The sequence below is a fragment of the Zosterops lateralis genome (genome assembly GCF_965231275.1).
Source record: "Zosterops lateralis genome assembly, chromosome: 15".
Taxonomy (NCBI): domain Eukaryota; kingdom Metazoa; phylum Chordata; class Aves; order Passeriformes; family Zosteropidae; genus Zosterops; species Zosterops lateralis.
In genome coordinates, this window is record NC_139775.1 from 16,077,061 (window position 1) to 16,089,280 (window position 12,220).

The 12,220-nt window shown below is 43.7% G+C and overlaps 1 protein-coding gene across 13 annotated transcripts in view; it reads left to right on the forward strand.

Moving 5' to 3' along the window:
* MAPK8IP3 (mitogen-activated protein kinase 8 interacting protein 3) overlaps positions 1–12,220 on the forward strand; it is a gene marked incomplete at its 5' end in the record, with an annotated part of 50,713 nt that overhangs the window by 31,007 nt on the left and 7,486 nt on the right. For 8 of the 13 annotated variants that reach the window (XM_083872600.1, XM_083872612.1, XM_083872609.1 and 5 more), the window contains 12 exons: positions 1,670–1,821; positions 2,421–2,477; positions 2,929–3,099; positions 4,472–4,598; positions 5,422–5,517; positions 6,747–6,908; positions 7,842–8,007; positions 8,448–8,633; positions 9,500–9,683; positions 10,497–10,616; positions 10,886–10,966; positions 11,664–11,731. In XM_083872600.1, the coding sequence (XP_083728726.1) occupies positions 1,670–1,821; positions 2,421–2,477; positions 2,929–3,099; positions 4,472–4,598; positions 5,422–5,517; positions 6,747–6,908; positions 7,842–8,007; positions 8,448–8,633; positions 9,500–9,683; positions 10,497–10,616; positions 10,886–10,966; positions 11,664–11,731 (1,570 nt within the window). The remainder of the gene's footprint in view (positions 1–1,669; positions 1,822–2,420; positions 2,478–2,928; positions 3,100–4,471; positions 4,599–5,421; positions 5,518–6,746; positions 6,909–7,841; positions 8,008–8,447; positions 8,634–9,499; positions 9,684–10,496; positions 10,617–10,885; positions 10,967–11,663; positions 11,732–12,220) is intronic. The other 5 variants (XM_083872611.1, XM_083872608.1, XM_083872601.1 and 2 more) reach the window with 2 other exon arrangements.

Genomic DNA, 12,220 nt, shown 5'->3' on the forward strand with positions numbered 1-12,220 from the left:
CATGTATTGCTTCATGTATTCTGAGATGCAGATTGATGTGCCTTTGTTAGCAATGAGGGCAAGGGTGGTGAATGGGTTGTGGCTGATGAGCATGGAATCCCTTTATACAACTTTCAAACCAGAATCTGGCACAGAAGAGCAGCTGACCCAGTGGCAGTACCACTGTGCAGGATGTAGTTTCTGTAGCTGGGTGCTAGAGCACTGTCCTGCTCAATATCATCCTAATTTAGAATTAAAATCTTGTGTGCAGTGGGGATTCTCTCAGGATGTTACGACTGTCAGGCTTCTCCAGAAAAGCCTGTCCCCATGTTGGCAGTGAAGATGGAGCTGTGAGGACATTATGCTTACACAGCCAGCTTTGCAACAGTGACTACCACCATGTCTTAGTGCTGCGTTTTTCTTGTTAATTCTTTCCCATAAGCCAGTACTGCTTATTACAAGGTACAAGCAGAGAAGCCTCGTGGGCTGTTCTTCTAGGACAGCTCTTGAAACCATTTTGGCTGGGATAGAGCCTTTTCAACAAAGACCAACTGTAGCTGAAAAAAAAAGGCAAATCAAGCAGTTATACGATTTTCCTTGTAAATATCCCTGCTAGGGCAGGGAATTCAATATGTTGCTTTTTAGTGTTACTGTTTTCTTTCTTACACAAGGTATCAGAGCAAGTTCAGTTTTAGCCTAAATCACTTGACTTAATTGGCGTGAACTTGGTCTGTTGAAAATTGAAGTAGATGGGAATATTTTCAAGTTGTGCTCATGAGTTGTTGAAGAGAGTTGGATTTGTTTTCAGCTGAACGGACAGGAAGTCTGGTTCTTTTTTTAATTAAAAAAAAATAATTGATAAATTCCTTTTTGTTTATACAGTTCTTGTTTTGACTAGTCATGCAGATTTGATTTTAAGTCCAGGGAGGCTAGAGTGACTTGGTTAATTTGTGCTGTTCCAGCTCTCAGCAGCACTTACCTGCCAGACTGAGGTTGGGAATTGCCACAGTCTAGCACACCTGTGCCACCTCCTAGTAAGGAGTTTCCAAAACCCTTGTAGTCTTTCATTTGGGCTGATATTTTCTGTGACTTAATCATGTTGTTCTCATTTTCCACTCTTCAAAAGAGACAAACAGACTTTCAATCCTGTTGTTCCCAACCCAAAGCTGCCTGTGCCTTCATTGGAAGGTCAAGTTGTGTCACCAAAGAGGAAAAGGCATTTCTTAAATTCCCTGTATCCTATCTTTATCCACCTGTACTAACAGAGTACTTTCTTCCAGTTCTCCTGAGGGGGCAGATGATATTATGTGGTGCTCTCTGCTGCTTGTGACTAGCTTTGCTACTGAATTCAAACTTTGGTTTCCAAATTTCTGGACAAACAGACCACTGTCAATTCTTACCATTCCTTGCAGACTCAAAGCACCTTTGTGGCAATAGTCCCACACTGGGGTGCATGTATGTGAGGGCTATGTGTTCAAGTTGGTGGTGATTCTCATTCTAATTTCCCTGGGTTTGCCAAACACCCAGAGGTCCATGGCCATATTTTGGAGTTCACTGTCTGAATTAGCTCCTCCTATGGAGAAAGGGGGGTGAAATCAAGCAGGACAGGAGAAGAACTAACAAATATGTGTCTGTCCCCTGACTTACCCGGTACTAACCTCAATCCCATTCCATCTTTTGTTGGCTGAAGCAGTGCTCCTCCCCTCTGCAGGACAACATTCCCATTGCCCAGCGCCGGCGTTTCACCCGTGTGGAGATGGCCCGCGTCCTGATGGAGCGCAACCAGTACAAGGAGAGGCTGATGGAGCTCCAGGAGGCTGTTAGGTGGACAGAGATGATCAGGTGAAGCTGGGTGTTGGGTAATGTCCCTGTTTAGGACAGAAGCTTAATGTTTTACCTTGTGATCAATGCAACCCCTACCAACATAAGGTTGAGAAGTACTGGGAGTTTTCCAGACTGTAGATGCTTCTCTCCTAATACCAATTCTTTCTCTCCTGTTTCTGAACCTGGGCTGCAAATCTCGTGTTGCCACTGATATATGGAGACATTGTACAGTTGTTTGTCTTGCTTGTTTCTTCTGTGCTTAAGCTGGGAGAAGCTCTAGGGAGGAGTATTGCTTCTGATTTATGAGTTCTAAATGGTTTGGCTTGAAGTGACTCTGATGCTGGGGGCTGTAGTTCCCACACTGTCTGTGGCAGACAGTGTTACAGAGAGCTGATAAAACTTCATGTTAAACACACTTACTTGCCTTTCACGTTAGCCTTGATACTTAAAGTGGTTGGGTGTGCTTCCATTGAAGACCAGTGCATGTCCCCTTCCCTGGTGGCTTTTGAAACACGTTAAAATGAATTCTGACTTTTGACATAGCTTCCTTGATAGCAATGACCTGATGCTTGGCAGAGATGCAGAAATTAACTTGGTTCTGCTATGTTTGTCCATAGAGCTTCCCGTGAGCACCCATCCGTCCAGGAGAAGAAGAAATCCACCATTTGGCAGTTGTAAGTTCTTTGGTGGTTCCTACAAATTAAGAAAAGGGGGAGTGTTGCCATTTCTACATCAGACAGCAACTTAGTAAACGCTAACGTTAATGTCAGATAGAGCTGTTGTTGGCTTAACCCTTTTGCCTTCAAGGGCTTCCTTTGTCCTTAGTGAAATTAAAATCAGATCTGACCATGCGCATTAATTTTGTTTCACAAGTTGTAAAAGGTCGTGAGTATCCTGGAATGGAAACTTTCTACATGCACAGTCAGTTGTAATAGGTACCTATTTCTGGAAGCTAAAAACACCTTATGCCAGTCAAATCAAGGATGTAGGTCTGGGTTTAAAGTAGAGCAGTTTTTGTGACAGGCTTTCAGCCTTTGATCCCAACCTCTTGCTTCCCCTTTTGTGTATCTATAGTGTCTCCCTAGGCATCTTTTCTCTTACTTGTTGGCCTTTTTCTGTCCCTAGCTTCAGTCGTCTGTTCAGCTCTTCCTCCAGTCCTCCCCCAGCAAAGAGGACCTACCCCTCTGTGAATATCCACTACAAGTCTCCCACCACGGCAGGATTCAGCCAGCGGCGCAGCCACACCATGTGCCAGATCTCCTCCGGTAGCCGCACCCTCGAGTTCTTCCCTGACGAGTGAGTTGCAAGGCTGTGTGCCAAGCCAGGTTCCCCCGCAGTTCTCTCAAAGTGCAGCACTGTTTGAAATAAGCTGTTTTCCACTTTGGAAATAGTCTGTGTCCCTGAGCTTTCGCTCATCAGTTACTATTGGATGGGTTCGGCAAACCTTGTCCTCCCAAACATACACTACCCATGGGTTTCCAGGCCATGATGGATCGTCTCAGCAAGGACCACTGGAGCTCTAGTTGGCCCCACTCTAGTTCTGCCTTTGTATTTGCAGACTGAGATGGAATGATGGAGGGTTTTTGTGGTGAAGCGTGATGGCAGCAGGGCAAAGGGAAGGAATGTCTGCACAACCCTTTTGGCAAGGGGTTTAAGTGAAGAAAAGTTCTCTCCAGAGCACATTGAAGTTCCAGTGCTTGGTTTTAATCTTAACCATGGTAAAAATGAGCCTCTGGGTATCACTACTACAGTCTTGCCCAAATTCTTTGTGTTGCTGACATGAAGGAAGAAAAGTCTTCAGTGCTTTACATGGCTTCACAACATATTCTGCCATTGAAAAGGTTGTGTGGTTGCACATGAGTTTTTTTTATGGAAGGACGCAGGAGAATGTAGTGGTTAAGTAGGATAACTTCTGCAATAAAAATGATTTGTTGAAAAGACACCAGATCTTGTGGAAGGGTAAATTTAAACATTTTACATACTCACTGCCCTTATTCCATCTTTTTCTCTGATAACATCTCACAGTCATACTGTGGTGTCTGAGTACTTCATTACATAATGGGGCTGCCCACAGGATTTAATTTTTCTGCTGATGTTGCTTGTACCTCAGAATGATACTTTAAAAATCTTTTGAGGGCTGGAGCTGACAAACATGTCTAAAAGCTCACAGATCAATTTTTGGTTTAACCTTTGCTAGTGCAAAGCTGGAGTTGTCCTGTTGGAACCGGCAGTTAGTGCACATTTTCCTTGTCAGAGAGGAAAGCTTAAAAATGGACAGAAAAATCCATAGTTGACTATAATGAGGAGGGAAAGGACTGAAAATACCTTCCCAGTGGAGACACTAGATTAGTAAATTGTAACAGCTCAGTGAAAATTGGTGTGGTCTCCAAGATAGGTTTTACAGAAGGATTATTCCGTTTCTGAAGGGCTCTTGAAACATCATAAGAGGTGATGACAATGATTTGGCTTGCAGCATTGCTCAGGCGACAGATCAGAACTCCTGTGTCTGCTTCTCAACAGAGTGTTTCTGTCAGATTCCCTACATCTATTTTCACAGCTCGATTTGGTTTGCTGTGTTTGCCTGCCCCCTGCTGGCCACACTTCCTTCACCCTCAGCTGCGCTCTCTAACCATCAGCTGGGTGATGCTGTGCTTCTCTCTCTCCTCAGTGACTGCACGTCCTCGGCGCGCCGCGAGCAGAAGCGAGAGCAGTACCGGCAGGTCCGGGAGCACGTGCGGAATGACGATGGGCGGTTGCAGGCCTGTGGCTGGAGCCTCCCAGCCAAGTACAAGCAGGTAGGGACCATGTTCTGGATGGGCTGAGTGGAAGGTGACTTGAGTCATTAACTAAGGACTTTAGTCATAAAATGTTTAAGAGGTACCATGTGCATGTTTTGTTTGTATGATAATTGTAGGAACAGAGCAAATTAATGCTCTGTGTATCTCCACCAGAGTTCAATGGAGAGGCATTCCTCTGCATGAAAGTACTGAAACTGAAAAGTACCCTAAACCAAAAGTACCCCAAACTAGAGTCCAGTTACTAAAAAAAAAAATAAAAATTTTGTTATAATTGGGCTGAAACATTAGTTATTTCATTTATACTCTAAAAACTTAAACAGTCATTTAGGATGAAAAACAAATGCAGTTTATGCCCAATTCTTCCCATCAGTAACACAAAATTAAACGTCAGCCTCATTTGTTGGCTTATGACATATTTAACTGGTCAGAGACCCCCTGAAAGGGAGGAGGTTGGCAGCATGGCTTGGAGGTTTCAGGCCATAGGATCAATTATTTTGGAAAAGACCTTTTATGATCATGAAGTCCAACTCATGATGGAGGGGAAGGCTAGTGTCCTGACTCTTTGCAGGGAGCATACTTTCTCTCTCAGCAGAGCAATGTGTAGCCTCTGTTGGCCGTCACTGGGGCACTGATGATTGTGAGATGGTGTCTTGGGTGTGCTGCTCCTCTCCCCTTAAGGATTCTGTTTCACACAGGAAGGAAGCCTCAGCAGCAGCCACCTCTGGTTGGTTCTGCCACATTGATTCCATCTCTCTTGCCATATCACAGCATTTGAAGCTTTTGTCTTTTTTACTGTCTTTTTTGTCTTTTCTTCCCCTAGCTGAGTCCCAATGGTGGTCAGGAAGACACTCGCATGAAAAATGTCCCTGTGCCTGTGTATTGTCGCCCACTAGTAGAGAAGGACCCAACTATGAAGGTATGTTGTGTCTGCTTGCCATGCAATCCAGAAAGGGGACATGAAATAAGCAAAGAATTTGGGTCACTAAACCTACAGTTTTTACAACAATCTGTATTCTTTTGACATTATGTATTCCAAATTTCCACTTCCTTTTTTTTTTTTTTTTTGAATGATGGTTTGTAGTGAATGTAGGAAAACGTATTTTAGGACAAAATTCTCATCTGGTTCTGGTTGCTAGATCCCTTGCTGCTCTCTGACATCTTTTGCTTTTTTGAGACAATTCATCAACAACAGCAACATTTTATGCTTCTAATGCTTTTGCTAAGACTCCTCAGGGTGTAATGGAAACTGATACAAAAAATCACGAAAATGACCAAGTGAAAGTCAAAACACATTTCATCACTCCTTAGATTCTACTGTTGACCAGAACTCATTGGTAGCAGGCTAGTATTATCTGGAGTAGATTTTTGTGATGTCACATCTATTAATACTAGAATGTTTTGACTAGAATTGCAGTTGGGCATAGGTGGTCATCTGTGCAGGTGGTAGACTTACCTGCTGTAACGGGTTGTTTTGAAATACCCAATTTGTCATTACTTCACTCAGAGATATTTTTTAGACATCATCCTGATGGTTACATTGTAAGAAATTTTTTATGTTGTTGTTTCTAGAAGGTTCTAGGTGTGATCTTTAGATAACATTTGGTGCAGCATCTTTCCCTTAAGGTTTTGCATAAATGTAGTATTTATTTCTGTAGTTCTGTTCCAAACATTCTCTTAAAAAGCTCTGTGGAAGTAATTCATAGGAGGTTAGCTGGATTTGATTTCAGAAAACTGCTTATGTGGGACCTAAACCAGCAGACTTTTTCCACACTTCCAGAGCTGGGGCAGCTACAGGCTAACCTGTAAAAGGGCCTCACTAGCTTTACACCCTCACAGGGAAGAATCTCTTTCTAATACCTCATTTAACCTGACTTCTGTCAGTTTGAACACCCTAAACATCTGCCATGTCCTAGCTTGCTTTGCTGCAGTGACTAAAAAGCGAAGTGATATTGCTGGGTACAGATATCCTCTGTCTTACCTCCATCAAAGTGGATATCTTCTAGTAGAAATCATCAAGATCTGGTGTTTTCCAACTAAATGTTTTAGATGTTTGACATTTGACAGTTCTCCACAAAGGTACCTAAATTCAAAGAGACCAAGGAGCCTGCAGAATTCTTAGTTCAGATTCCTTCTTCTGTTTCTTAGCTGTGGTGTGCAGCTGGAGTCAATCTCTCAGGATGGAGACCTTTGGAACAGGAGCCTGGGAATGGGCAGAAACTAGATCCTGGGCATGATCCCCTCACCTGTGATAGGGAAGTGGAAGGCGAGAACAACAAAAGTAACCATACATCTCCTGAGAAAAAAAAGGTCAGAAAATAAAATGGATGGGTTTTCCTCCAATGTTTTTTCTCATTTCGTCCCTACCATTCTCTCTTTCTCAGTGCCCTTGTACTATGCCTTAAAATGCTCTTGTACTTGTGGGGCAGTGCTGTAGTGTGCTGGCTCTTCTGTAACTTTATGGTACGATTTTGGACAAATCATCCAGTATAAAGTTTTCCAACTATTCCTTTTGAAATGTTTGGAATTTTGAATAAAATCCTAATTAATAGGGCCAAGTAAATTCTTGATGAGGTTGCTAGGAAGATTATCTAGCCTTCATCATTGTAAATTAAAAAAATAAAAAATACATTCAGGCAAAGCTTTGTTAAAAAAAAAAAAAAGTCTATGAGTCCATTTGGGCCTCTTGAGATTTATTCCAGTTCTGGTTTTTTGTAGTCTTAAGTGATTTTTTGTTTTTTTCCTATTTAAAGGACCAAGCCGTAATTTGCAGATAATAATACAATATTTTATGCTGCCTGGTTTGTAGAGTTTTTCTCCACACCTGTCTTACACTGCTGCCATATACTCTCCCTGAGACCAGCTTGCTTAAGCTGATCAGCAGGGGGCGTCCCAGGCTCATGGCATTCTGGATTACTGAATATTCAGTGATACATTTGTCAGACATCTCAACAGAAAAATTAGTGGCCAAATTGCTCTTGCCCTAAGGAGTCAGACAGGCTGTTTGGCCAGTGCTCTGGAAACTAGTGCAGCAACATGAATGGAATCAAATTAATAAAAATTAAAATATAACTGATAATACAATTACATTCAAGAGAAAAAAAATTCTTACAGTTCTACTGTAGAATAGAATATATCATTTAAAATAAATGATACCATATGTAAATGTTGCCAAGCACTGTTAGGCTCAGGTTGATCCAAGAGGAGTGCTGATCATACCCATGTGTGTCTGCTCTGCTGAAGGCAAAGGAGCTCCATGAGATGGATGCCACATCCAGCCGTGTCTGGATCCTTACTAGCACGCTGTCAACCAGTAAAGTCGTGATTATTGATGCCAACCAGCCTGGCACAGTGGTGGACCAGTTCACTGTCTGCAACGCTCATGTGCTCTGCATCTCCAGCATCCCCGGTGAGTGTGGCCCAGGCTGGGGTCTGCACAGGGTCACCTGCTCCACCGAGGAGTAACAGACATTCTCACTTGGGAACTAACCCCTGGGCTTTGTTGTGTTTGTAATTGCTCCCCAAAATCATAACCCAGATGTTGCCTTCCTGTAGAACCTTTCTGTGGAGATCCCTCCCTGTTCAGTGTTCAGTAAGTCATTCCTTTGGTACACAAAGGGTGTTTTTTGGAAGCAAGGGTGAGCCTTGTCTGGCATGGAAGGGCTCCGTAGCTCCTTGGATACTGATGCTAGGGATGAGGAGTTCTGCTGTGGATCAGGCTGCTGATGGGTGCTGTGGTGAACCCCAAGGATCAGAATCTGCCATCATTAGGGTGACCTCAGGAGTACAGCTACATTAAATTAGCAGTGACTGCTTGATTTACATGGGAACCTGTTCTTTGCCCTTCAGCGGCCAGTGAGAGTGACTATCCCCCAGGTGAGATCTTCCTGGAGGGAGATGTGAATACCGAAGAGTCAGCTGGAGCAGATGGTGTCTTGGCAGGGATCACACTGGTGGGCTGTGCAACCCGCTGCAATGTGCCACGAAGCAACTGTTCCTCACGTGGGGACACACCTGTGCTGGACAAGGGACAGAGTAAGTTTTGGAATGTCAAACTTAGTGACATTTCAATTACAGCTAGTCCTGTATGAGCGCAGCCACATCCTCCGGTCCCCAAGTTAAGCACTTGAGAGGCATCCGGAATTTTGTTATGATGCAGGAGTACCAAATGCCCTTTTGGTACATTTCTTCTTAGAGCCCTCCTTTTTTCTGATTCACATGCTGCAGCCTGGTTGTGGGAGTCATACAGCAGAGTATTTTGGGCATATGAGATGTTTGCCCTGCTACAGGTGCTGTGTCACCAGATGGACATGAAAGAACCACATTGGCACTGTCAGGTTGTGAGAGTGAAAAAGAAGGACGTTTATTTGGGATTTGGGTTTATATAGTTTTTGGAGTTTGATTGGCGATTGGGCCTTGAGGTTGACACCTCTCTAACCCCAATGGTCAAACTAGGAGTCTATCACAGAGAGGAATGTGAAAACAATTTACTTTATGTTACAACGTGTAAAAACTCCAGTACAAAAATATTACCATCAGAAGGCTGAAAAAATCAGGGCGACAGTGCTGCTGTTCTGACTGCTTTGTTCCCTGAGTCTTGGGAAGCCAGTTAAGCTCACATGCAAATCATACTGCTGCCCTTGCTGACTCCATATTGGAGATACAGCCCTGGAGCCCTTCCCATACTGTGCTGTGCTAGTCACAGATTAAGCCTCACTTCAAAATAGTGTCTGTTTCCCATCCAGGCAGAAGATACTGAATGAGCTTCTGTGTCTGTGGCACAGGGTCAGGGCTTGATTGAGTTTGGCAAGGAAAGATAAATTAAAGAACAGCTTGATGTCTATATAGTTAACTCACCAACTGATTCTTCAGCATGTCTCACACTGTTCATTGTCTTCCAGGTGAGGTGGCTCCTGTATGCAATGGGAAGATCAACCAGTCTCAGTCTACTGAGGAGGCAACAGAGGCTACAGAGGTACCAGAGAGCAGTGCCAGCGAGGCAGAGCCGATGCAGGCCCGGCCTGGGCCCCTCACTGAGCACGTGTTCACAGACCCTGTCCCAGGCCAGGCACCCAGGCAGAACGGGTAGGTGGGCTGGGGTCAGAGTAATGGTCCTGTTCTGTTACTGATCAGTTCTGTTTTCATAAGCTTTGTGATAAGAGGAGCAGCCAGATCTTCTGATAGGATGTCAGACTTCTATCAGTTTTGTGCCCAAGCAGTATTACAGATGGGATAACAGGGAAGAAAAAAAAATGGCATGGAAACAGACATGGCTCAGCCTGCAGCTGACTGGGTCGGCTGTTAAAATGCAAATATTTGACCTCTCACTATGAATTTAGACCTGTGGTTAAGGCAGATCTCCCAAAGTACACGTACACTTCATGTTTATAAGAAGGAGCTTACTGATATGTGTAGAAATTATGATTGATTTAATTGATTGTTTGATTGATTTGATTGATCTAGTAGTACCTCTGATATACTGTAAAAGTAACCAAGAAAGCATATTCACCACTCAAAAGTTCTTAAGACAAACAAAGAGGATGTGATGACCTGAAGAACGCAGTGGAGGTCTTGGATACAAATTGTTCCTGAATGCCCATGTTATTCTAAGTTGTTTCTGTTGCAGCTGGAAATGAACAGAGAAAATGTTGTTTGTGTAATAGTCTTGCTTAACACTCAGTTAGGGTCTGTAGATTTGAAGTAAGTTTGTTTTTTGTAAGGGAAGGAGAAAGGAATACTGTAAATTGCAGATCTGCAGTTGAAAACTATCAAATAAAAGGAAGAGGTTTGTGTCTTCGAGGGCCTATACCTGTCTGTCAGTGCCAGGCTGTGGGCCTAGGTGGGCATTCTGTGCACTGCTACTGCTAAATCTCTAACACTGTTCTTTTGCCTCCTTAGGGAGAATGGGCAGCTGAAGATGGAGCCCAGCACAACACTGCCCGATCAGGAGTCAACCAAGGATGCTGGGACCTGCACCAGTGCTGCCCCCACCATGTGGCTGGGAGCTCAGAACGGCTGGTGTGTTCCCCTGGGGCTGGCACAAGATCTCTGTGTCACCTTCCTGCTCTGGGCTCTATTTGTCATGTCCACACACCTTTTATTCACTGCTTATTTCTGGAGAAGGTTTTCATTCCTCATTTCATTGCTCAGCTCACCATAGTCTCAGAAATTTAACATCACTTTGTTACCTCACCTCCACCTTTCCTATCAGCAAGGGAAGACTCCAACCTGGGCAGGCTGAAGGTGTCGGGCCCTGCTAACTCTCCCCAATTTGTCCTCTGTCACAGGCTTTACGTGCACTCGGCTGTGTCCAACTGGAAGAAGTGTCTGCACTCAATAAAGCTGAAGGACTCTGTGCTGAGCCTGGTGTAAGTGTGTGTTCCAAGGGACCTGGAGGAGAAAGGTTCAGGACCTCAGTGATGTTTTAGAGGGGGTTAGCAGCTCTTTGTCATAGACACAGAGAATCACAGAATGGTTTGGCTTGGAATGGACCTTAAAGATGCTCTTGTTTCAACTCCCTGCCATGGGCAAGGATGTCTCTCTCCCACTAGACAACGTTGCTCCCGGCCCCATCCACATTCCCAGCTTTGAACACTTCCAAGGATGTTGCAGCCACATTTTTTTTCTTTGCTTTCCTAAGTGCTTTGTTTTGTGAGAGAAGTTTCCCAAGGTTTTTGTAATGGGAAAGCCTCATACCCAACCCATTTTTCTTCTCAGTTGCTGTCCTGACCTGATTCAGTGAATATATGACTAGCAATATCAGGAGGAAATCAGTGGGGAGGAGAAAGGCAAAATTTCACTGAGGGCTAAATTAGGGGGAATTTGATGAAAGTGATGGTCTTTGTGTTGTGAAGTAGAAGAATTTCCTCAACAGAAAATTACAGATGTGATGATATTACTGCAGTGAAGGTAAGAGGTGTGATCTCTTGCAGGATGTTCTTGCAGTGCTAAACTGACTGGGAATTCTGGAAACTATATAAAGATGATGTGTATGGATGGCAGGAAGAGTTTTTGAGTACCTCACTTCTACAGCATTTTTATGTATTTGCTATTCTGTTATTTCAGGCATGTGAAAGGGAGGGTCCTGGTTGCTCTGGCAGATGGAACACTAGCCATATTCCATCGGGGAGAAGGTAAGAATCACTGTAATAGAGAAAACAAAATTTGGCTGAAAGTGTGGCAGTGGATTAAGTGCTCTTCTGAGGTGAGAAAGTTGCTGGCTGTTGGGGTACAAACACCGAGTTAAAACACATAGCTGTTACACACATAATTGCTATCCTAAACCATCTCAGGTGTACTCTTAACCCCAGTTCCTGAGCTTTTCTGAACAAAAATGTGTGTATGTGCTGTGTAGCACATGTGGAGTAAACGTGACACTTTTAGGAATACATAGGCTGCGCGGTTGTTTGAGGTACACTTAGTAAATTCAATTTCTGGTCCTCTTCGCTGCTGTGAGTTTTGTTTCCCTGTGGCTTGAGCAGTTTCTTAGCTATGTTCACATCTGACAGCACATGGGAATTTGCTAAGTGTGACTAATGCTGGCATATAAATAACTTAATTATTCATTGAGTGACAGCTCATTCAACAAGCAGACATAGAGAGATTTCTGGGCTTGACCAATT